Here is a 27,156-nt window from a genome sequence, read left to right on the forward strand (position 1 = left end):
ATGTCTTCCTTGACCTTGGAGATGTTTGAAAATAGTGCACTTGGTAACAAAGATATAGACAATGTGAATACTTTCTCAGATGGTGCAGGTAACAGCCCATTCACACTTTCTTATCCTGTGTTATTCATGTCCTCTTACAAATCTTCCAGAACAGGAGGCCACCCAATGCCCTAAGGGCTGTCTTCTAGATCTCATAATATTGCATGGGAAACATTGTAGTCAATGGGTTCTCTGTTATCATTCTTTTTAAAAATATTATTTTATCTTCTCCCAATTACATATAAAAAAACAATTTTAACATTTGTTGGCTTTTTAAATTAAAATTTGGAGTTCAAAATTCTATTCCTTCCTCTTTCACCTTCCCCCTCCCTGAGATGGTAAGCAATTTTATATAGGTTATCATATGTAATCATATAAAACATTTCCATGTTAGTGATTTGGAAGGAAGGGAGGGAGAAAGGGAAGAAGGAAGGAAAGAAGGAAGGAGGAAGGAAGGAAGGAAGGAAGGAAGGAAGGAAGGAAGGAAGGAAGGAAGGAAGGAAGGAAGGAAGAAGAAAGGGAGGGAGGAAGAAAGGGAGGGAGGGAGGGAGGTGGGAGGGAGGAAATAAAGAGATTAAGAAAGAAGAAAAAAAAGAAAACTTTAGTCTGTATTCAGACACTAGAGGCAATGTCTTTCTCTGGAGGCAGATCTACTTAAATGGCATTCAAAAACTCCTTTAATTGGAAATTTTATTAGAGAGGAATTGACTTCAACTTAAGGTATATGATCAATGGTTTCAGTATTGATTATTGACGGACTGATGCATGCTACAAAAGTGTTGAACTCTTCTCTCCAGGATCACGTCCTTATCAAAAATCAATGTGACTCCGTTGATACTGAATAGTTACACCATAACTCTTTGACTCATAGACTCATAAAAGTTCTTTGAACTGTTAGTATCATAGTAAAATTGAATTTCAACTGCCTTCTTACTGAGCCAAAAATCCTACATCTCTCTATGCTTCACTGGCACTTACTTTGGTTGGAGTTAAATACTGCCTTCTTTGAGATGGATGAACTATTATGTGAAGCTCTTATTTCATTTAGCAGGTTTTGAATTTCCCCATCATTTTCATCAAACCAGTCTTGATGTTTGCAAATGTTCTAGCCCAGATGAGTAAATGTCTGAAATGTCACCAAATCTCTGAAAGCTGCCTACTCCTTTTTTTCTCCACTATTGGCAACCATGTGTTGGTTCAGCTTTCCCTCTAAATTAGCAACAAGCTGTTCACCCACAGAGAAGCACTTTAATCTGTTGACTTTAAGTCTTCTGATAGTCATTTTGCCTTGGGATCATTGCTTTCATTGTATGTGAATATTTAGCCTGAAGAGGATGATTCTATGATTGGTTCAGCACTCTGTCATACATCATCTTTGTCACTTTCCCGTGTTGTCTGTCTTTTCTCCTTCCAATGACATAGTCTATTAAATGACAGCATTTTCTGTGAGGGGACAGCCAGGAAATTTTATTGTGTTTAGGCAAAGGGAAGACAGTGTTGATGATAAAGGGATTATGACATGTATAAGTCTTCAGTAGTTAGGACCATTGCTGTTGCTTCTTCTGACTCCATTCCTCCCAAGGACTCTTTGCCATGTCTGATAGTCTGTGCCTACTCTATCATCAAAGTTATCCAGAATTATGGTGAGGGTCTTCAAAACTTAATAAAAAAAGTTTTCCTCAACCTTATCAAGGTTCATCATGGTGGGAGTACATGCCCTAAGGATGATGGCATGGTACTTTCCTACAAGTGGCAATTGCATTTGTATATGCCTATCATTCACTTCTTTTGGAAGGCATATAAGTAGATTAGTGTTGAATGCAAAACCTATCCCAGCCTCATAACTCTCCCCATCACTATAGCCACTCAGAAAACCATGTATCCAGTTTTTATTTCAGTAAACTAGTCTTCATTTGTCAACCTTATTTCATCCAGGGCTGTTATTTGGATATGATACTTCCCGAGTTCTTTCAAAAGAGGCATTTGTCTTTCAGGTCTTTTGAATTTTGTGTAGTCTATAGCACAAAATTATGGACCATTTCTTACCAATGGTGAGTGGAATCTTTGCAAAAGTTTTTGTACATTTTTTTAATGTTTTGACCATAGGGTCCTGCCTGCCATGGTAAACACTCCAGGGGTAGGTTAGGTAAAGCAGACAATTTTAGGACACCTTTTCTAGCTCTTTCCTCACACCAAGAGATCAGCAGTACATTTCTTTGAAAAAGTTATTCAGTCACCCAGAGTACTGACAAATCCCATCAGTGCTTTAGTCCAGTGAGAAGACAACTTGATGGCTTGGGCTGCCTATGGGCAGGATTGTGGCTACAGCTCCCCGTGTGTACATACCAGCTATTTCAATTCTTGTCTGTTACCAAAGGACTTTGAGAAAGGTAAAAATGGTAAAATTATGTAAGTGATGTCTTTTGACTCATCCATACATTGGATTTAAGTGAGGCAGAGTTGCAGAGTTATTAAGTTATCAACCTTACTCTCTCTTCCAGAATCATATAAGTCCAGTGACAGGAAAAAATCAAAATGGCTGACAATGGCCTGAGATGCATTGGATAATCTGACTTTCAATGTCTAAAAAAGCTCTAAACACTTCATAGCACTTATATCAGCAGTTTTCGTGGATAATGGAAAAAATTATTTTCATGTGCCCACTTCATTTGGGTAAGTCTTCACATGATTGAGGTAGTCACCCCCCACCCCAATTCACTGACAAGTTTGAGTCCCCTTGGTTACCCGGGATAGACCATCTGCCAAAAGAGTTTACAGAGGTGTACCTGCTGAATATGATACAGCTTCATGGAGAAACAGGAGAGTGTTAGTGAAACAGGTGGACACCAAAGATGGACGAGCAACCCTGAAAAAGGCTTGGCAGCCATTGTAACAGAGGTACTAGCTGAACATCCATACACTCCATATATAAAATACATTTCTGACACCTCTATATAGCTTGGAAGACCTTTCTCTCTTTGTAGAGTCTTTAACCCTTCTCCCCTTGAATGCAGTGTTTCTGTTGATCAGCTAGATTACCTGGGTTCCTAGTGCCTGCTGCTAGGAATCATATTCTTTGAAGTTGCTTCCTCCCTCAACTGAGCTTTTTTACCATATCTGGAGAGTGATATCTCTGCTCCCTACTAGAAGCAATGTCTCCTACTGGTCCCCTTGAAGAGTACATGTCAATGGAGGGGATGGAAAACAGGGAGAGAAAAAAAGATTCTCTTTCCCTATCCCCACAAAGGTCCCCTCTATAGGTAACTCCCAACTTTTCAATTTTTCCCACACAGGAACGCAAACCATTTCAATTCACTCAGGATTCAGTTTTTTAAAGCCCTCAGACATGTGTCTGATTTGTTTGCTCAGCCAATCGTTCTTTTCTTGCTTCAGAGAAGTATTTGTAGCTCACAAAGGGACTGGTTCATTGATGCATTTCTACAGTTAGTTAATCCCCCATTAGCACCTTGTGCCTGGGCCTTTTGTGACAACATCAATTGAGTAGGGGTGGGAGGAATCACATTCTCCATCTGTTACATTATCTTTGAAATTATGGTAGCAATAACAGGTGTGGAATATAGCATATGCTGTAAGAAATGGTCACTTATGCTAGTTGGTTTTACTTATGTGGCTATGGAGAAGGGCTCATCTATCTAGAAAAGACTGATGTAAAAACAAATTAAATTTAAATTATATGCAGTATTCATATAGCTTTAAAGTTGCAAAGTGATTTTACATATTGTGTTCTCTTACTTGTTCTTCAAAACAACCTTATGGAGTAAGTGCTGTTATTCCTGTTTTACAGAAGAAACTGAGGCTGACAGAGGTTAATGACTTGCTCAGAGTTGTACAGCTAACTGCCTTAATAAGATAGACAAGCTAATTAATTAATTATAGGATTTTTTATAAACCTATCTTCTACTGAATTATAAGAATCATAAACAAGCTGCAAAAGTGTCTAACATATGTCACGTAAAATCTATTTAAAATTTTGAAACAAATCAAGACTCTATATAAACTAGCAAAGTTAATAAGGACAAGTTAAGTTTTCTCATAATATTCAGAAATCACAGTTTATGACTGACCATGAACAGAACTCAGTTTTTCAGTCATTAATATAATAAATATGTGTTACTATTGCAAATATATGAGCTATTATTGTTGATGTTTAACTTATAACAATGTACTTAACAAAGTAAACTAATAAAATACTGTAAAAAAAAAAAAGAGGGGTTCCCTTTTTTCCCCTAATGATGATGATCTTCAAAATAAAATTAAAGGGCTAGAACATGGGAACCTTTAGAGGAAAATATCAGGTTCATGTTTCTTGTGCATCTGGGATGGGATTAATAGTATGACTAACAAACCTTATCCTGTAGGATTCTTTTCTATATCTTAATGTAAAGCCTCCATGGAGAATCTGCTGACCCAAATGTGCTAGGGACCTTCTTTTGAATCTTTCAGAATCCATTGCAATACTTGGGCTTTTATTTTGTTGTACTTCACTGTCTTGTTTTATTTTGTGTTTTGTCTTGAGAGTGGGTCTCCCTTTCCTACTCAGGCTAGAAGTATGGCAGGTAGTCCTGGGTCTGATTCATTGTTGAGCATCAGGGAAACTTTCACCTGCTTAGTTTAGGACTTGGACTAGTTCACTCCCACAACTGGCAATCTGGTAATTATCATTCCCATGGGCTCACCATATTGGTGCCAGACATAGTGTGGTCACACTGTTAACTTGTAAACTATCATAGTTCTGCTTTAGTCTCCCCAGTAGTAAGAATTAGAAATGTACCCTTTGTTCTTGATATTTAATCACCTCCTTCTCTTTTTCTGGTTAATTTCTTCATAATATAAGCTCTTGGGGTAGGAACTATCTTGTTTTTGTATTTTTCTATCCACTGACTCATAGAAAGTAATTACTTAATAAAGGATATTCATTCAGAGAAAAGAGAAGAGGACCCAGAACAGAACTTTGTGATAAAGCCACAGTTAAGAGGATGGGAAATGAGTAATGATATAAGGAAGGAGGCTAAAAAGAAATAACCAAACATGTAAGAGAATTGAGAGAGCAATACCACTATGAAAACCCAGATAAGAGAAAATTAAACAGAGCAGAAGGTGATTGACAGTGTCATAGGAGCCACTCCGTTGTCTTTTAGTTTCCCCCACATTGATTCTTTAGAAACTCTGGTTTCCCATTCCTTGAAACCATACAGCAACACTGAAAGTATTTTTTAATGGGTCTCTGTCTAAGAGAGAATGGTGGTAAAGTTGAATTTATTTATACCCCAAAACTAACATAATTGCTTTAAAATAGGTGCAGAATTCCCATAGTTATCCACACCCAACAGTCTGGAAACCACATAGGGTGATCTGGCATCCTTTCCTACCTTCATTCCTCTCACATTCACCAACAGGAGTCCTCAGGCTTTTTAAATGCCCACTAAAATCTGTTATGAAATATTTAGTGTAGGGCCATTTGAGCCTGAAAGAACTTAACTTTCAGAGGTATAAGTGCATTTGAAAAAATCTGTCATGATCAACATCACATACTAAGTAAATAACCAAATCTGCTCTCAGTAGATTTGACACAATGGGTCTTAAGCAGGAAACCTCCTTTTCCTAAGTTCAAATCTAACCTCAGACAGTAGCTGTGTGACTCTGTGCAAGTCACTTTACCCTAGTTGTATCAGTCTCTTCATTTGTAAAAATTAGCTAGAGAAGGAAATAGCCAACCACTCCAAGAGCATTGCCAAAAAAAAACCCAAGTTGGGTCACAAAAATCAGACACAACTAAACAACAACAACATCTGATTATATCCTGTTGATGATTGGATCATATGTAACATTTCTTAAATTTCAATTAGCCAAGAACAATCTAGGGTACTGAATTAAATGCTGGACTTGAAAACAGTTTGAAATGGTCTATCTCTTACTACCAGGGTGGGGGAAGGGTGGGCTAATCACTGAAGTTTATAAAATTCTGGGATGGACTAAATGATCTTTAAAGCTCCTTTTAATTCTAAGGCTCTTTCCCTGTGCTCTAAGATTAAGTTCTTTCCTTCCTTCCTTCCTTCCTTCCTTCCTTCCTTCCTTCCTTCCTTCCTTCCTTCCTTCCTTCCTTCCTTCCTTCCTTTCCTTTCCTTTCCTTTCCTTTCCTTTCCTCCTTCCCTTTTCTTCCTTCCTTCCTTCCTTCCTTCCCTTTCTTCCTTCCCTTTCTTCCTTCCCTTCCTTCCTTCCTTCCTTCCTTCCTTCCTTCCTTTCCTTTCCTTTCCTTTCCTTTCCTTTCTTCCTTCCTTCTTTCCCTCCATCCTTCCTTCCTTCCTTCCTTCCTTTCCTTTCCTTTTCTTTCTTCCTTCCCTTCCTTCCTTCTTCTTCCTTCCTTCCCTTTCTTCCTTCCCTTTCTTCATTCCCTTCCTTCCTTCCTTCCTTCCTTCCTTCCTTCTTCCTTCCTTCCTTCCTTCCTTCCTTCCTTCCTTCCTTCCTTCCTTCCTTCCTTCCTTCCTTTTCTTTTTTGCTTTTTATTTACCAGGTATATGCATGGGTAATTTTTCAGCATTGACAGCTGCAAAACCTTTTGTTCCAATTTTTCCCCTCCTTCCCCCCCCCCCCCCTCCCTCAGATTGAAGGTTGACCAATACATGTTAAATACGATACAGTTCTTTCACATGATATTCCAATGGTGCTGAGCCAAATGATTCTATGATTAAGATATTTTTTGCCAATTCAATAACTTTTCTTTTTCTTCTATGAACATCTCTATTGACTAGTTCTTAATTTGCTAAATTACCTATAATATAATGTGATTTTAATTCACTTCATTTAAATGGGCAGAAAATAGTCTTCTTAAAAGATGTGACTAAATAACAGTGTGACAATTTCAAGAGGTGAAGTTTATTATTTAGTTGCAATTATTCTAAAAACTGGGACCATCTAAGAAAATTAACCTCATGTTTTAGATACAGTACTTAAAGTTGTTCAAGTAATGAAAGAAATGTTGTCAAGGAAGCGATACCGCTTCATCATGGGTTTCTAAATTACCTGAAAAGAATCTTAGACCTTTAAGAAAACTGTAGTACATAATTGATTCAAAGCTAGTTTCAAATTCTGAAAAGAATATTTAATTTAAATTGTAGTTTTGTCCCTTACATATATTAGATAGTATGACATGATAGAAAGGGGTCTGAGGCACAAAAACCCAGTTTTGTGACTATTGCTGCCTGAGGGACCTTAGGAAGCCATTTATATTCTGTGGGTTTCAGTTTTCCTCACCTGTAAAAGTTAAAAGCTTTTAAGTCCCTTCAAGCTCTAAAGCCTATCACCTTGATCCAAATGTTTAATAAGTATTTGTTAAATTTAATTATTTCTCAATGACCTAGATAATTGGGAAGCTCTTTGCAGCAGTTACTAAAAGACATAGTAAATTCACATCTGTGTTTTATATCTTTATGTTTAATTATAAATATTTGAAGGTGTAGCCACATTCAATCAGTAATTATATGGTAGTGTATGCAATGAAATGAAAATGTTTCTCCTCTACTGCCTTGTATGTTTCTCCCTTACTGTCTTGTATACATCTGAGAGAACAAACATAAAGGAAAATGATATCACTCACACACACACACACAGCTACATCTTTAGGAAGATTTTACACATGTGGAAAGCTTTATAAAATAATTTCTAAATATAATCATATATAATTCACATAAAGGAAGAAAAGAAATAAGCCTTAATTAAGCTTTATTATTACATGACAAGCACTATGCTAAATGCTTTCCATTGACCCTCACAAAAACCCTAGGAGATAGATAGTAATCATCATAATAACTAACATTTATATTAGTAGTTAAATAATAGGCACTGTGCTAAACACTTTATAATTATTATTTCATTTGATCCTCTCAACAATCTTACAAAGTAGATGCAATTAGTATTCCCATTTCACAGATGAGGAAACTAAGGGCAACAGAGGTTAAATGGCTTACCCAGGATCACATAGCTAATAAGTATTTAAGGCTGGATTGGAACTCAGATCTTTTGACTATAGGCCCAATGCTCTATCCATTATGCAACCTAACTTCTGTGTTATACACACACACACACAATGCATATATGTATATGTATATATATATATATAATATACATATATGCATTGTATTTATATGGATTCAAAAATACATACACACACATATATACACATATATTCATATTCCTTAGGATGGAAAAGGGACCATTGATGCTGAGTATACATCGTACATAATTTTTTGTATGTAAATTTAACCAATATAATTTGAAAAACTTTAATAATAAAATAATTAACCTATCTGCCAAGCAAAGACCACAGAAGCTGAGGACAACACTAGTTTAGAATATAAATTCCTTTGTAAAGTCTTATAGAGAAGGATGATGGAAAAATATGAGCAACATTACTTCATAAAACACAAAGAAACATGGAGAACAAAACTACTTTAGAGAAAACTAAGCAAAGTCACCTGAGGGCATTTGAGGATGAAACTTAAAAGGAAGGAAAACAGACAAAAGATAGAAAACACCTACAAAGTTATTGTGGGGGGAGGGGGTTTGATCCAATATACTTTTTCATTATCAAATACAGTAAAGCCTCCATACTTTACTCCAACAATTTGAAATGTGTTTGTAGAAGAGTACTGAAATTCTGAAGAAAATAAGTATAGGAAAAGCATCTGGAGGAAACCAACTATTCTCAGATGAGAACTATGCTAGAAACAGTATAATTCTGAGAGCACTGAGAAGATAATCTCAAAGCATGTAAAAGCAAGATAATAATACCAAAGGCATGGAAAAGGTCTCTGGCATTATTAGTGCCAAAAAAAGTGACCAAGAAATGATCAATAGCTATTTAACCATGTGCTGACTTCTCTCCTATATTAAATTTTCATGAGAATATTTTAAATTGCCAGTGAGAGCATCATTGTTGGAGCTGTTAATGTGAAACAGGCTTTCACAAGAAGTATTTCACATATACCATATCATTACCATTGCACAAATGACTAAAAAATGTACAGCATACCAGATCTTGCCATGTTTATTTTGGTGATTGACATATAAATTACTGTAGAATCAAAGCTGCTAAATATCCTCACGGTCATTGGTTCCATGTGTTGACTGATTTGTAATGATGTCTGTGGTTTATTTAGTTTGGAGGGGGATGCTGAGATCTTTTCTTTCTCTAAATTAGCATTTGATAAAATGTGAACTCCTCAAAGATTGCAGACTACTTCATTTGTGTTCATATTTCTCTAGGACCTAGCACAGTGCCTAGCACATAGTAGGTTCTTAACAAATATTGGCTAAGAAATAGATGATTTCAGGTTAAATTCAGTTTAAGCAGCATGATAAATTTTTATATGTTCTTTCATTAATATAGGAGCCTTTTTTCCCACTGTTCTGTAAAATTCTTCTCTGAAACTGTCTCAGAGATTTCACTGCTTTTACAAATTACCTAACATACCTATGAATTAAGACTACATATGAAAACAATCACTATATTGTAGATGTGGCTTATGAATTTTATATTGTGCTTTTCTAATTTTAATGTGCTGTTTTCTCAAGCATTTGGAATGATTTAGGCAGCTCCTGGTATGACTTAGAATTTCAACTTTCTAATATTAACTTTGGTAGTAGTCTCATCTCAAGTGGATAGTGATTCATGGTAATCATTATACTAATCGAAAAGACTGTCATCTTGTTTTTCTGTTTAGCCTAATTGATTGACCAAACTTCATGAACCAAAGCAACCTCATCAGGCATTTAAATTACTGCATTTTTAGGAATGTGATGCCTTCTTTTTAGGAAGGTGATACCCTCACCTGTGTTGTCTTATCTTTGCTCTGTTTATTTTAGGAAATCTTCAGAAGAGCTGGATATGGATAAAGTAACAGCAGCAATGGTACTAACCAGTTTGTCCACCAGCCCTTTGGTTCGAAGCCCTCCTGTGAGGCCAAATGGTAAGTGTGTTATCCTTGGGAAAATGTTACTTTATAGACACAGAATTTTCATACTATGAGAAACCTTGAAAATCAGCTAGTTAATCCTATCCAGAAACATGACTTCCCTCCAAAATAATCCTTAAAGTGACCTTGTGGTCCTTCTGCTCAAACAGTTCCAGTGATAAGAAATTCCCAGCATCATGAGAGGCTTATTCTGTTTTTTTTTTGTTTTTTTTGGAGAACACTTACTTGTAAATAAATTTATTAGAATTTATTCTCTAGTTTATTAGAACACTTAGTTATTAATAATTTTCTTCTCTAATTTCTACCCAATAATCTTAGTTCTATTCTCTTAAAAGTCACTCATGACCTTAATTCTACATCCAATAGCTCTTTTTTTAAAGTGTTCATTCTCCTTGACCTCTCAGCAGTTTTTGAATCTGTTGATCACTGTCTCCAGTTGCATATTCTCTCTTCCCTTGACTTCAGAGACAGCATAACCTCCCATTTCTCTTCCTTTTTCCCTGTGTAGGCAACTTTGCCCCCAAAACCATTTATTTAAACTAGCACCTCATAGAGAACAAGTAAATAGGAAGACTTTGGCATTAAAAATGAAATAGCTTAAAAATGAAAAAATAAAATAAAAATAAAATGGCTACAGTTTTTTTAGTAATTCAGAAACCACTCTTTATTTCCTTCTTTTCCTCAATCTTCTTCATAACTGCCTAATGAAAAAGTGTCTCTTAGAGATTTATCTTCAAACCTATTATGTTTTCTTGCACACATTAAACACACACACACACACCAAAAACCTAGGTTCTGCAAGGAGTTTCACATCCTAATGTGTCCAAGTCAGCATATTCAAAACTAAAATGATAATCTACGATAGCTCTGTATGACACTACCATTTATACTGCATCAATATTTATAAATATTTGAATTCTCTTCACTTTTTCTTCTCATTCACATCTCATAGAGAATCAGTTATGACATCATATTAATTCCACTTCTGCTATTGTTTGTAATCATCCCTCTTCTTTATTTCCTTTGCCACAATCCCAAGGCAGGCCCTCATTACCTCCTCCTGGAGTTTTTATAAGCACTACCCATTAGGGCTTCCAGCCTCTACTCTCTCTTGCTTTCAAACCACTGTTTATAACCACTGCTAAAATAATCTTTTTCCACACAACTGCCAGAGTCTGGCAGAGTACAACAAGATAATCAAATCATTTACTCTGGATACTACACTTCTATACCATAAGATAGCAATTATATTAGATTTGGGGGGGGGGTTGCCATGTCCCAGTTTACTTGTATTGAGTCTGTAGTCCACTAAAATCCCTGAGTCATTTTTACATAAACTGTGGTCTAGCCACATTTCCCTCATATAGGACTTGTGGTTGATATTTTTTGAACCTTAAGTGCAGGATTTTTGATTGATTCTTATTCATTTTCATCTTACTAGATGGGGGCCCTCTTTCTAGCTTACTGGAAAAACATTTCATAGCTCAATGCTTCTTTAAATATTAGTTATCCTCCTTACCATATATAAATCAGCCAAGAAAATTACCTCATTTTAATCATTTGGATACTAACTTATGCTAGCCTAAAGTTTCAATCCTTAATCTGCACAAGATCATAGGCTTAGAGCTAGAAGAAATCTTAAAAAATTGTCTAGTCCAGAGATGTCAAAGTTACTGCCATGGCTACAAGCAGCCTAAACTCCCTTGTGCAGCTCCAACCAGATTAAAATATAATTTGTTGTTGTTGAAATTTTCAGTCACATCTGATTCTCTGTGATCCCATTTGGAGTTTTTCTCAGCAAAGATATTGGAGTAGGTTTGCCATTTCCTTTTTTTTTTTTTTTTTTTTTTTTTTCATTTTACAAGTGAGATAACTGAAGCAAATAGAGTAAAGTCACTTGTTCAGAGTCACACAGCTAATAAGCATCCAAAGCTGATTTTGAACTCAGCTCCTTCTGATTCTAGGGCCAACTGTGTCATGTAGCTGCCCAAAAATATAATTAGGAAGTGTTTAACAAAATAAATAAAAATATAGTACAACACAGACAATGTTAACTTGTGGTTTTTCAAAATTAATATGCAGCCTTCAGGTTTCCATTTTACTTGAGTTTGACATAGTTGATCATGTCTTCTCTCATTTTACAGATGAGGAAACCCAGTCAAGAGGCTTTTTGTAATCACTTTGTCTTGTATAAAGGTATAAATTTAAACTTTAGTTCTATGATGTCAAATCCAACACTATTCCCACTGAATCACCCTTGCCTCTCTTATCCATATTTGTTCAATTCTTCTTGGTCTGAAATCATTTTCATTTTTAGGGAAGACAGAACCAGAATTAGCCATCCTTTGGGAGCCTATAGGCTATGAAAATAGAAGGGTCCACTTATCTGCAAAGAACCCTACCTAGCTGCACAAACACTTTTCCCAGCCTGGCATAGACTGGCTGGCACTTGTCTTCCCTCTCAATGATACACAAGGAATCCAACCTAGGGTGCAAACAACAAATTTTGTTAATTGGGAAAAATTGCATCCTTAATACATTCAGGGCCTCCTGAAGAGCCTGTGTTTCTGGAAAATATGGCAATTCAAAAAGACAAGTTCAAAGGACCCCTTAGCATCCCATAATGTGTGTTATCATTAATCATATCATAGATAGCATTTATAAAACTCTTTAAGGTTTGTAAAGAACTTTATGTATCTTTATCTCATTACAACAAACCTGAGGAATAGATGATATTATTATGCTGCTCTTACAAATAAGGCTTAGAGCTGCCATATCACATACAGTCTGTAAGTTTGTGAGACATGGATCTTTCAGACTCAGTATCCAGTATTCTATTCACTGTGCTACTTGCTATCTTCCTTTACTCTAAAAATGATGCAGTTTTTTGTACATCTTCTGGAGCTCTCTGAAAAACTCTGTTTTTGATTTTCTAAAGTCTAAGTGTTCCTTTTTAATCTATAATAAAATCTTAGATAATCTAAGTCGACCTCCCTCCTGCACCATTCCTGTCTTTGCTGGTCAAGCCAAGTTGATAAGCATTTGATTGTGCTAAATTCTGAGACTGAAAATGTAACAGAAAGACAATCCCTGTCTTCAAGGAGATTACATTGTATTAAGGAAAGGCAACACAGTAAAAGAAACTGAAGGGGAGAAAAAGGAAAGATAACTATAAGAAGGCAATGTAGAAAAAGTCTGAAGAGTTAGGAATGGAGCCTGAAGTCTTCTAAATCTTTTTCTCTGCAATTTTCTCCGCAACTTCTCTTCCTACTTCACCACAATCAACCTCCCACTTGACAACTTTTCAAAGAAAACATCCCAGTCCTGCCACTCTCCATTTGAGTGTCTTTCTGAGCCTCAGTTTCCACATATCTTCAAGGACTAAATCAACTAGAACTTGGGCTCAGGTAATCACAGATCCAGTAATCACTGATATCTGCAGGAACTTTCTTCTCTAATCCTTGACCACAAATCTGACCTCTGTATAGCTGTGAACATATGGCTGCCTCTCCTTTTCTGTTTGCTCTTTCTTGATCATAGACAGACTGATAATTTATGGTGGAGGTATCCAAGCCTGCAACTTTATGAAGCAGTCTTCTTTATTGAGCAGAATCTGCCCTAGTATAACAGCTCCCCTAACTTCTGAAAGATGAAAGCAACAAAAAGCAGATCAAAAACTGTTCTTATTCTCTGCTTTTAGTCAAAAAAGAGAAATTTATCCAATAGATATCAATGACCGAAAGTCCCCATCACAATCTCTGTGCCAGCTTTTTAATAGGTATAACATACAAGAGATAAGACACCTTCCTTTGCCACATGTAAAGAGTCTTTACATAAGTAAAATAAATACTTAGACCTAAAATAAAATGCATGGCAAAAAGAGATGTTTCTAATGTCAGCTTCCTATTCTTCCCTGACTGTCATAGTTGTCTCTGTTACAACCCATACCCCCTTATCCTATAATCTGTCTCTGCAGTATTTGTATTTTGTTGGTCTTCTGAAACTTGATTTTTCCCCCAAGGTAATATAATTTAGGGAGGACTTCCTAAATTTGTTTTTACTCGTGATCCCATTTCAGCCAAGAAATTTTCACATGACTCCAAGTATATAAGTATAAAAAACAGTATACAAATCAAACATTTGCTGATAATAAATCATAAAGATATTTATTTTAAAACAGTTCTTTAATGTGTATATAATTTTACCATTTATTAAAGACAGGAGCAAATTTGCATAATAATGAGATGATTTATTTTTACATAAAGAATTAAATCTTGGTGGAATATTTAATACCTTTTACTCTTGCCAAATTTTTCTCAACCCCCACATTCAGTTATACAACCCCGTATGGGGTTGCAATCCACAGTTTAAGAAGCCTAATGTTATTTTCTTTAACAGTGTTTTATTTTCATTGATAAAGAAAGGAAGGAGAGAAAAGGAAGAAGGAAGGCACAGTGCAAAGCATTTTGTAAATATTATCTCACCAGATCCTCACAACAACTCTGGAATGTAGGTGCAATAACATTTGGCAATTGAGGAAATTGAGGTAGGCACAAGTTAAGTCATCTGCCCCAACTGATTAGTTCTAAGGCTGCATTTGAATTCAGCTTTCCCTGACTCTAAGCCCAGGACTCTTGTGCACTATAGTAAAAGGGAAAAGGTTTGATGATGAGAGAAATGGTCAAAGATTAAACCAAATTATCTATTCTTTTAAAGAACTGAAAATAATAAAGTTCATTGTAAATGTTAAAATTTTTAAAAATTGTAGCCCCTGAATCGAACTTGTTAAAATTTTAAAATGCTAAGTTAATATTATCGAACAAAAACTCTAATAATGAAAAAAATCCACTTATGAAAATGTACCCAATTCAGTAAAAAGCTATAGTTTGAACATTTTTTATAGTAAGCATGAAGCTATATTTAATCTGATCAATACCCAGGCAGTCCTGTCAAAAATATGCTATTTTGTAGTTAATAACACTAGCCTTTATGAGGTATTTTCAGAAGACAAGTTATTCTCTACTATGAATCAGTACCTTCTCTCTCATAATTTAGCATATGCTGGAGTAGACTTGTCTAATTTCCACATTACTGAATGGTAGTAAATCACTAAATGTTTTTTGATGTTCACCTTACCTTCTCTGTTGATAATATGGCATTTCTCATTAAAATAACTTGGAAAGTGGGCATTCTGTTTTACTTTCTTATCTTCCAAAAGAGCTCTTAAGCAGTAAAAACCTATTTCCAGAAACACAGTGCTACAGAACTGAAGTTCATCAAGAAGGAAAGGGATTATAATATAAATAAGAGATTACATTTTTCATCCTTGTCATTGTCTTTTAAGTCCTTTGCTATTTCTTATTGAGAACAGTTCTAATATTTCTTTGATGTTAAAAAAGTAGAATTACAATAGGCATTTTTCTTAAAGCTGAATGTTATTTGCTTCCTTAGAACAAATGTTTATTCATACAATTATAAAGAAAGTAATTTGATGTTCAATTAGGCAAGAAAAACCTGCTGATTTAATAATTTTCCTGATTCTCTGACTTAATCTGTAACAGGAAGTAAAGTATTTTATACTAAATGAAGGTATTTCTTCTAATAGTAAAAGATTTGCTTCAGTATTGGTGATAACCTATTCTCATGAATTCATTTAATGAATTGTGATCTGTCTCTTTTAGTCAGAATTTGTCCTTTGAAAAGGTGAAGGGTTCAGAATATAAAAACCATCTCAAAATCTTTACAAATACTTTATTTGTTCCTTTTTTGAGAAAAGGAAAGACTACCACGAAAATACTGTAAGTCCACTATTTTATCAGAAAAATAGTGCATTAGTTTGATCTTCTGAATGAATTATATTTCTTATAAAATCAATAAGGATATAAAAATCTCTTATTTTTCAGGAAAATAGGAAGGAAATAAGATATAGGAAGAGAGGAAGGTGATAAAAGGGGGGGCTTATTGAGGGAAAGAGTGGTCAGTAGTAAAACACATCTGAGAAAGGACAGGGTGAATGGAGAAAAAATAAATGGGGGGGGAATACAATTAGCAATAGTAATTGTAAAAAAAATTCATAGCAAGTTTCTCTGATGTAATATTATTGTTTTCTGGAAAATGATGAGCAGGTTGTTCTCAGGAAAAAAAAAAACCTGGAAAGTCCTCCATGAACAAAATGAAATATACTGTGTGCAAAGTAATAACAGTGTTCTGGGATGACCAACTATGAATGACTGTTATTCTCAGTTACAATTATCCACACCTACTCTGAAGGACTTATGATGAAAAAATCCTATCCATACCCAGAGAAAGATTTGAATGTAGATTGAAGCATTCTCTATTACTCTCTCTCTCTCTCTCTCTCTCTCTCTCTCTCTCTCTCTCTCTCTCTCTCTCTCTTTATTTTAAACTTAATTTTTCTTAAGGGTTTTTATTTTCATTAGTGGGGGAATCTGTGTTTTCTTTAACAATTTGACTGTTATGGAAATGTTTTACATAACTTCATATGAGGTTTCTTAATGGTGGGTAGGGATAAGGAAGAGGAAAATAGAACTCAAAAATCTTAAAAACAAATGTAAAATATTTTGTTTTGAATATAACTGGGGAAAATATTAAATAAATTAAAATACAAAAATTAATTAGTTTCTAACTTAAATATAGTCCATGTAACAATAATGGATGGATTATAAATCATTGGTTTTATGTGACTTGACTAACAATGTAATGAAAATTGCTTCTCAAAATTATTCATGCTTTCAGTGAATAAAATTATCTAAAAACTAATAGTTTTGTTTTGAGAATATATCATGTGTTAGATTTATCTTATAAAAATGACAGAGTAACCAAATCTCAGAAGTGGGAAAGGATTTCATATGGTTTAAGGGCCTAGACTATACTCTCTTCTGCTGTGTTCCTAGAAAGATGTTTTTGGCCAAACAACAATGGCAGCAACCATTAATTTGCTAATTTATTAAACATTAATTAATAATGTTTGAGGCCAGGCCAACCTAGGTGGTGCAGTACATAGAGCCCTGGATTCAGAATGATTCATCTTCATGAGTTCAAATCTGGCCTCAGACACTTACTAATTGTGTAATCCTGAACAAGTCACTTAACCCTGTTTGCCTCAGTGTTCTCATCTGTAAAATGAGCTGGAGAAGGAAGTGGCAAACCACTGTGATCTTTGCCAAGAAAACCCAAAACAGGATCATGAAGAATAAGACCCTGAAACAATCCAACAACAGCAAGGGTCAAGGCATTCCTATGTATGAGATACAAAGAGAAAACGGAAAATAGTCTCTGTTTTCAAGGAAAGTACATTCCAGATAATTCAGGAGATAGCAAATTCTGTGATTTGAGGAAATCAGGCCAAAAAAATTCTCATAGGAGGTGGTGACTGAGATGAACTTTGAAGAGAGCTAATGATTCAAAGAAGCAGAGATAAAACTCACCAGGGAAGGGGTACCATTCCCTCTTCACAATGCAGTAGCTTTTATTGTTACCAAGTGTAATTACTAATTAACTACATTAACCCTAATTTGTCTCTTTGCAGTTTTTACCCACTGCTTCTACAACTTTTTTCCCTCTTGCACATAACAGCCCTTCATATTCTTGAATATGTCTGTCATTTCCTACCCTCCTCTATATGTCTACTCTTCACCATGCTAAACGCCCCAAATACTTGTAGCTGATCCTTATAGGTATAAAGTTGAACCTTTTATCAACTTGTTTGGCTTCCTCTGGGCACTCTTGAATTTATTTTGTGTCTGAGGTCTCCTTTAGCTCCAGAGAAGTGGTCTTATGTTTTTTTTTGTTGTTGTTTTTCCCCAAATGCCTTAAACAGAGTGTAGTATTCCAGATGTGGTCTTAGGGCAGAACAGAGCAGAACTGTCCTAATCCTAGACATTGCCCTAATTCTTGCTAAGCAACCTAAGATTGCTTTCACTGCCATATCATACTATTAAATGATTTGTGTTTGCTGTCCACTAAAATTCTCAGATTTATTGCAGCCAAATTTCTAATTATACTTCCTCTGTATTGTTAAGCTGATTTTTAAAAATCCAAATATAAGGCTTTATATTTATTCCTATAAATATCAATTTCTTGGATTTGATCATTTATTTAAGTTTGTCAAAATCCTTTGAATCCTGACTGTCATCCAGGGAGTTAGCGACCCCTCCCAGCTTTATGCATCTGCAAATTTGAGAAATATATGATCTCTTCCTTTATTCAATTCAATTATAAAATGGTTAAAAACAATACAGAGCCAAGCATGTAAATAATTAAAACACCTTTACTAAAAATATTAATCTCTATGATTTTGTTGATATTATGATATGAGGAATTACTAAATTTCCCCCGTCTGTTAAAAATACCTTTAAATCACTAACCATGTTATTCAGGACAGGGAAATAAAAAGTAAATTAAGCATATACATGTACATATTAATGAAAGCTAAGTCATTGATATTGAACAATATTGTAGACATCAGTCAGATCATCTTTCCCTGAATTAGCAAAAATAACTCATTGTTAACAGTTCACTTTATAATATACTTTGATGGCCACTAAACCCTTCCTGTTCTATGTGATTCTGTGAAATTGCCTTTAAGCTTCCAGTATTTCAACATTCCAATGGAATATTAATTCATAAACCTTATCCAATGCTTTCTAAATCCAGGCAACTATATATGCCTCATTCCCTTGATATACCAATTTATTGACCCTGATGAAGGAAGAATGACAAAATATAGGAATTCTCTCCAGCAATACAGATTGCAACCTATCATACTTGCCCTTCCTGTCTAATTCTCATTCATGTCCCATCATTAGGGGAAATCAGAAATATAGGACCAACATTCAAATGCCACATCTGCTATTTGTTTAGTACACATGTGTGACTTTGGAAAAATTGTAGATCTCTGAACCTCAGTGTTCCCATCTATAAACTAATATATAAACATTTTGCTCATAGACTATTAAATATAAAAATAATAGCCAGGATGTATAGGATACTTTAAAATTTTAAAAGCAGTTTATTCAATTTATCTCATTTTATCCTCATAACTGTTATCCCCATTTGACAGATAAAGGAACTGAGGTTTAGAGAAGCATCCGGAGTCAAACTTAGATCTTTCTGATTATCCACTGTGCATTGTGTCTTTTTACTCAAGTTGTTTTTAGTCATGTCCAACTCACCATGACCCATTTGGGATTTTCTTGGAAAATATACTGTAGTAGTTTGTCTTTTCCTTCTCCAGCCCATTTGACAGATGAGAAAACTGAGTCAGAGTTAATTGACTTGCCAAGTCTGAGGTCACATTTGAATTCAAGAATGAGCCTTTCATACTTCAAGCTCAGCATTCCGTGCACTGTGGCGCCATCTAGCAGCGCATCCATTGTCTTATCAGATATCTAATCAAAGATTCTTGAGGGCAGGGACTATTTAATTTTTGTCTTTAATTAACATCTAGCTAGCTCCTTGTACATGTGAGGTTCTTAATAAATGTTTGTTGAATTAAATTCAAATGTTGAACCCTATGAGAAGACAGAATATAGTGTAATTAACATCATCCCCATTTTACAGATGAAGAAAGCAAACTGAGGTTTAGGCATTATTATATACCTAGAATTAAAACTTGAAGTGCTCTAACCACTGCATCTTGCTCCCTTTGAGTTTAATATTTTACTTTATATGAGAAGTCAGATCTCTGTTATCTAGCCAAATTCCACAGCTTTTCATTAGTTGGTTAATCCTAGACAAAGCAAAATGAACATTTATTTAAAATAACAAAGAGAAGATAAACTCTTGAGTCCTACCCCGATGTGTTTGAGATGGAGATGTGTAAATAATTCTGAAACTTTGTTCATTACCACTTCATGCAAATCATTTAACACAATATCCATAATTGAACATTATCGGAGCCAGGGTTCCCAGAGTAAAAAAATTCTCATTTCTAAATGACACTTGTTGGACCTCAGTGTAAAGAAATATTTATTTATTCGTTGATATGTTTGTGTATAAACAGAGGGCCTCAGCGGATCTTGGAAAGAAGGGGGATTTGTGCCTTCAAGTACAAGCAGTAGTGGGTACTGGAGCTGGAGTGCCCCCAGCGATCAATCCAACCCATCCACCCCGTCTCCACCTCTGTCAGCCGATAGCTTCAAGCCTTTCCGAACACCCACTCAGCCAGATGATGGCATTGATGAAACAGAAGCAAGCAACCTTCTCTTTGATGAACCTATTCCCAGGAAAAGAAAGGTTTGTCTTGCTTCCAGTTACCTAACTTTTGTGTTAGGTGTTTTGTGTTTTGTGTTTGAGGTTTCATGAACATGCTTTACATTTCAGAACACTCTTTTTTCATCATTAAAGCCAGTTGTCTATCCTGTCTCAAATTCTGCCATGGTGAAACACCGTAAACAAAAGTTGAGTTGATTCCTTAAGATAAAAATGTTTGAGCAATTTTCATAATGCTTGCTATTAATAATAACACAAGAATGGTCTTTGTTTTTTAAATCTTATCTCTTCAGATTAGTGTTGTTCTGAATCTGACAATATTACAAGTGAACCTGTTTAGTGAGACAGGTGAGATCATTTGCTTTCAATAAGTGTTTTATAAGGAGAAATAAAATTAACTTCATTAACTCACCTTGTAAGATGCTTCACAGAAAAAGCCAATATCTTGAAATACTGATTCAGTTCATCAATTTTTCATTAAGAAACTTAGGAGGTTTTTTTTTTTAATTTTGCTGTGATTATTTATAAATATTTTTGTTATCTTGCCAGAACAGGGAAATAATTTTCTAGTATTTGGTAGCATGGCTCAAAGTGCCCCTCAGAATGATTAGAAGTAAATCCAAATTAGGTATCACTATTGACTTGTAAAAGATTTTTCTATATGTAGAACTTGATACTGCTAACCCTCCTTCCTTTACATTTTTAATTAGTTCCTTTGATATTCTTGGCTTTTTGTTCTTCCAAATGAAGTTTATTGTTATCTTTTCTAATTCAGTAAAATAATAATACATTAAAATAAAATAGTTTGGAATTTGTGAATGAATGTTCCATAGCTAGTCTTTGTTGTCAATGTTTTTGCTGTTTTGTTCTTTCAAACTCATTTTTATCCAAATATCCCCAATGAGCTCTAGTACCAAAAAATTATAATTAGAAAGGCCTAAAATTATAAGTGGACACCAGTTATTTTACATTCATTCTATGGAGACAGACTAATAATCAACTAATTGTGTGTTATTTATTATTTTATGGACTGAGTGACTTTTTCTAAATAAATTTTTGATGGTTCTAAAAACTACACTAAATATATGAACACATTATGTATATCTAACACTGCCAAGCAAACTAATTTTCAGTGTAAGCTTATCCACCATTCCAGTGAACTTTGAAAGATGTTTTCCAACCTGAGTTCTGCCTCAACTCACTCTGTGACTTTTCTAAAAAACAATTTTGTCATCTGTAAAAATGGAGTTAATACTACTGTGTTTCTTGACCTTATCATATTTAATGTGTAACACACATATAAACTTCACATTAAGAAAACTTGATATATGAAAATGTGTGTGTGTGTGTGTGTGTGTGTGTGTGTGTATTTTTGTTTTGTTTTTGTTTTTGTTTTTGCTGAGACAATTGGGGTTAAGTGACTTGCCTAGGGTCACATAACTAGAAAGTATTAAGTGTCTGAGGTCAAATTTGAATGCAGGTCCTCCTGACTTCAGGGCTGGTGCTCTATCCACAGCACCACCTTGCTTCCCCATGTATATTTAATGTATATTTACACAACAATAACAAAAAAGAATTTGTTTTATAAAAACTTTTCAGCAAGATATTTTTAAATAGCCAGCTTCCTGGTACATTTAAAATTAACCTATTTTGCAAAAATATAATTTACTCACAATTTTCTGCTTATAAAAAGTAGAGCTATATTGAAGTATATCTTCTTTAAAAGAAAGATGCTGTGCAGATTTAAAAATTATTTTGAAAGTTGATATATAATAGCAGCACTATATATAATTATACACCAAGTAAAATTCAAAGCAAAGTCCTGAACTCTACAACGAATAAATTATTTATTTATTCAGGCTCCTCTCAACTAGGAAAACAAAGAGATGGCATCAATCCAACTTTTTCTTCCCTGCCTCTCTCTTAACATAACAAGACATGTTTTACATAGTAGGATGAAAAGGGGCTCTCCCTAGGAAGAAGGTAAAAAAAACAAGATGTTTATTCTTGCTTCTTAGTGACTTCTCCCTGGACTTAGACCCCCAACTGGCCCCAGGGAAATACCCAGGAGCAGCTTAATGTATAATGCAGTTTAAATTATCTAATTATGTAACCTGAGCCAATTGATTATTTTGTAACCCAGGTTATTGACCCTCCAGTCCTTAAACTGGTCTTAGTAAGGGAAAGAGTAATATTGTTAATTATCAAGTTGAAAAAAAGGACTCAGAAAAAGTTGGAAAAATAAAAGTTGTTTTTAGAATGGCACAGTGAAAAATCTTCCCTACCCAAATCTCCACCCTACCCCACCCATTTCCATTTGAATTCTTTTATTTTTTATTTTAATTTTTTTATTGTTAACATAATGGGTACACCTCACTGAGTCAGTATTGACTGATTGATTTAGAAGGTAATGGGGCTTTCTTTTACAATTTTAATTATAACACTCATTACTGTTGTTGTGTGCCTGTTTAAAAATCTTTCTATGACAGTTCTCCAGACCAGGGGTTCTTAACCTTTACACAGAAATACAGTTTACTGGTATATTTAAAAACAAAAAAGCTTCACAAATCCTAGGTTAGGAACTGTTGTAGAGGATAACTCTTAGCACGCATCTATTACATGTACATGGATGTTTCAAGGATTCAGGATTTATCACTCCCCAGAGATAGAGCCCAACACTACTATGACTTCATAGATGGGCTTAAAAAATTGTATTTTTAAAAGTCCCCATCATTTTGATAATAAGGATGGTCCCTGACAACATAACTTACAGTTTGTTTCTAGGTTTGTAATTTAACTTGGTAAGATCCACCAGAGTTTTAGATCCAGGATCATAGCATTTCAGAGCCTATAAAGTGACCTCGACTACAGCAGCAGTTTTCCAACCTGGGGTTCATGGACCACAAGGACAAATTTCAGGAAATTCATGAACTTGAATGGAGGAGGGGGGGGGGGGAGAATTACATTTTTTTCTGTATAATTGGTTTCTTTTGAACCCTGTGAATTTTATTTTATGCATTTAAAAACATGATTCTCAAAAATATTCACAGACCTTGCAATACTACCAAAAGGGGTATGATACAAAAAAAAAGATTAAGAACTCCTACCCTACAGGAAATCCTCCCTTCTATAATATGTTGTCTTTCAAATTCCTTCAAGAAGGGGAGCTCACTAACTTCTGAGGTGATCCATTCCCCTTGTGCAATGTTCTCCTTGTAAGGAAGCTTCTCCCAACTTGCTCAGCCTAGCTCATTTAGAATGAGGTTCATCTCACTGCCACTAGGAGGCACTGATGTCTCATGTTCTTCATTCTGAAGGGTTATATTACTGGAGATGAGCCCCAGATTCATCAGATAGCTTGATGAGATGATACAAAGTCCAGTGGTTCTCAAAGTATGGTCTAGAGAATCCTTGGGATCTCTGAAACCCTTTTAGAGGGCCACAAATTCAAAAATAGTTTTTATTTCCAATATGGTAAATGTCTATAAATATAATCCAGATAAACAAAACCGCTTTGGAGAGATCCTCAATCATTTTTAATAGGATAAAGATAATGAAAACAAAAGTTTGAAAACTACTGAAACTGTTCTTTGCCAAAGTCTTCTTCCCTGATTGGTTATATAAATGCTGCCCTATAGTTTGTGACTGTAGCCACAGTGGATAGAATCTGATTATGTCTGTATCTTAAAATGACTCTCGATTCAATTTGGAATGATTAATTTTTTCCTAAATTATAAGATTTAATGTTAACCCATTGCATGACACATAGAAGATGCTTGACAAATGCTTGATTATTATTACTATGAAAAAGTTACAAAGGTCCTCACACTAAATGTCTTTATAATGCATAGTGAACTACATATAGCCTGTACCATACTTAGGTCTATGTACATATATATCTATATAGCGTATGTATATGCATATATCTTTATTTATAGATATAGATGTTATTTGCTACTGAAAGTTTTGTCCCTTAAAGTAAGTTGTTCCCATTTCAAGATGGGGAATCATATATTTTGCTTTTTTTGCATCCTTCACTAAGTACTAGCTGGAAAACAGCCAACATTGTAATAAATACTTATTGACAGATTGTGTAATCTTAAAATTAAACCCTATAAGGAAATTGAGTCACCGTAGGGATAAGAAGCAAAGAGCCAAGTAGGTCACAACATCTCAAAATTGTCTCAAAACCCATCTAATCAATCCTCTGAATGCATATGAATTCCTCTTATATTGTCCTGAACAAGTAGTCATCCAACTTCTACATGTGGAAAAGTTTCCTTCACAGATTTTATTGCTTTGGGAACAGCTGGAGATATGAAGAGTGATTATATTTCTGTGAGATTATTTGGGGGTAGTAGGAAGTAGACCAGTTGCTGGTATATGTCAAGATGGGTCATCTTGACGCAAAAAGAATAAAATGTTGATCAGGAATTGGCTTGAAGAAAGAAATGTGTGTTGGAAGGGTGAGGACGTTACTGGGTGTGAGAAGATAGAGTGAATTCAGGGAAATAATGAGAAAGGCTGAAAGACAGAAGCAGTTTACCAGTTTTTGCCTTTGATTTCATTTTTTGGTCATCATTGTGATTTGAAAGAGTTTGTGGATTTCTCTTGGATGGGATTCATGGTTTGGTTGTTCTAATATCCTATACAGTATAAACTAGTGTGGGAGCAACTGATGAAACTGTTGAAACTAATCTGTTCCCATGATGTTTCTTTGAATCACATCTGTTGAGCTTTCCCATGGTCCCCACCAACAAAATAAGCTATAGTCACACAGGTTAGTGACTACACAGATCTACTCCTAAGCACCTCTGAGAGAAAAAAATGAATGGATTCAAGAAGATTGCTTTCCCCAGCAAAGCAAATAAGCATTTCCAGTAATCATCTTTCCCCCCACCCAACATTTTGCTGTGAGAATTGAGCAACAAAAATCAGCTGAGAAGTGAGGGCTGAGCACCTCATATATAACAAGAATTAAGAGACAGTGGAATTTTGCTCTGACCAACAAAGTAGATACAGTATTTTTCTTTCCATTATGGATGTGAACTGGTCTCCGTCCTAAAGAAAAAGGGGAAATGTCTCTTAGCTATTTAGATTTTGGAAAAGAACAAAGTGTTCCATTTTTTTTTAATATATGAAAGATTTTACAAAAGAAAAAAAAAGATGTAAAGAGACTATAAGATGTAATGTAGTGATGGAGTATAAATATGAGTCTGGACAAATTATTTAACCCTGTTTGCTTCAGTTTCTCCTCCATAAAATGAGCTGGAGAAGGAAATGGCAAACTTCTCCGGTATTTCAGCCAAGAAAACCCCAAATGGGTTCACAAAGAATCAGGAACTACTGGACAGCAACTGAGGCTGGTGGGTTACTTGCACTTGGTAGTTCTAAACTGCAGCAGGGTTAAAACAACTGAGTGTCCATATTAAGTGTGGCGTGAATGAGGTGAGCCTCCAGGACCAGGGAGCTACCTGGCTGCCTGAGAAATGGCAACACTGGCCAGTTTGGAAAAACAGAGCAGGTTAAAGCTTTCATAATGATCAGTATTAGTTCTGCCCTTCAAGCCTGGATGAGATAAGGAGATTTGGTCTCTCTTTGTTCTCCCTCCCCCCAAAAAAAAGCCAAAGAAAAAAGAGATTGAATATTAGTAGTTAGTGACACCCTCTGAAGGGGTCCCAAATCAGGTGTCTGTTGGTTGTGACATTAGCAATGGAAAGGCTGCTATTATCCTGAGACAGGAATCCAGATATTATCAGGACTCTCCTGAAGTTTTTCCAAGTCTGATAAACACTACCTACTTCTAGTGATTCATATGGGAATAAATTATACTTCCAGAAGAAACTGAGAGTTTCTAAAGATTATAAAGTACTGAGCAAGAATTTGAAAATAGTGCTGAGTGAAAGCATGAGCTTCTGAAAAGAAAAGAAAATTTGGGTTAGATCAGCTAATTAAGACGAGTTTGAATTTCTGGGACATGACTTGAAATACAGGAATGAAGGTTTCTGTGCCTGAAATTGGGGTACACTTAATGAGGCCTGGTAAATGTGTATTTGCCCCAAGTCTTAGAAGTCTGAGCAAAAGAACTTTAAAAGAGAAGGAGTGGCAAGAACTCTACTTTTGTGCCAGTTATTTGTGAAAATAATTATTCCATATGCTTGAAACTAGAGATTTCTAAAACTCTCATTATTGGATATAAAGTTTTCCAGTTACTTTAGTAGAAGTATAGGAGTACTGTACTTCAGAAGTTTTGTTTCCTGATTATTGCTAAAAATGTAGCCTTTCCACTATTTTTTCCACATTATCCAGAACTATAGGTGATATAGGTTTAAAAATAGATCTTCAGACAAGGAACAGCCGTAGTCCATCCTCTTCAAGACTTAACTTCCTGACTCCAGGGCTTATGCTTTATCTACTGTGCCATCTAGGTCCCTAGATATTATCTTAGAAAACCACAAATTAACATTATCCATGTTCTATAGTACTTTTTATCTATTTTGTTAAACATGTGCCAGTTACATTTTGATCTGGATAGGGTCTTGGAATTTTGCACAGGGAGTTTGACATGCCTGCTCTACACTCACATCCTTCAATCATCTGATTATCCACAAAGGACTGGCATAAGTTTCTTTGATAAAAATCATTTTAGTATAACTTCTAACATAAAAAACTAGTTAAGATTGTGTACCAGATGATAGGTACTGAATGAAATGAAGACATATTGTCATGATAGGCTTTGCTGGCAGTTTTGAAGTAGTGACATATGAATAAGTAAATAACATGTGTTACAAAGATTTCTGTAACGTGACACTGGTGGTAATGTTTGCCTTTATAATACACAGCTTTTTTTTTTTTTAATCAGATTACCACCCCCATTTTTCTGTCAAGAATG

The 27,156-nt window shown here is 35.0% G+C and overlaps 1 protein-coding gene across 1 annotated transcript in view; it reads left to right on the forward strand.

Moving 5' to 3' along the window:
* Window positions 1–27,156, forward strand: part of ZNF704 (zinc finger protein 704) — a 321,406-nt gene that overhangs the window by 240,041 nt on the left and 54,209 nt on the right. The window contains exons 3-4 of the mRNA XM_031946228.1: window positions 9,922–10,025; window positions 20,056–20,288. Coding sequence (XP_031802088.1) covers window positions 9,922–10,025; window positions 20,056–20,288 — 337 coding nt within the window. The remainder of the gene's footprint in view (window positions 1–9,921; window positions 10,026–20,055; window positions 20,289–27,156) is intronic.

This window comes from Sarcophilus harrisii, chromosome 1 (genome assembly GCF_902635505.1).
Source record: "Sarcophilus harrisii chromosome 1, mSarHar1.11, whole genome shotgun sequence".
In the NCBI taxonomy this organism is placed as follows: Eukaryota; Metazoa; Chordata; class Mammalia; order Dasyuromorphia; family Dasyuridae; genus Sarcophilus; species Sarcophilus harrisii.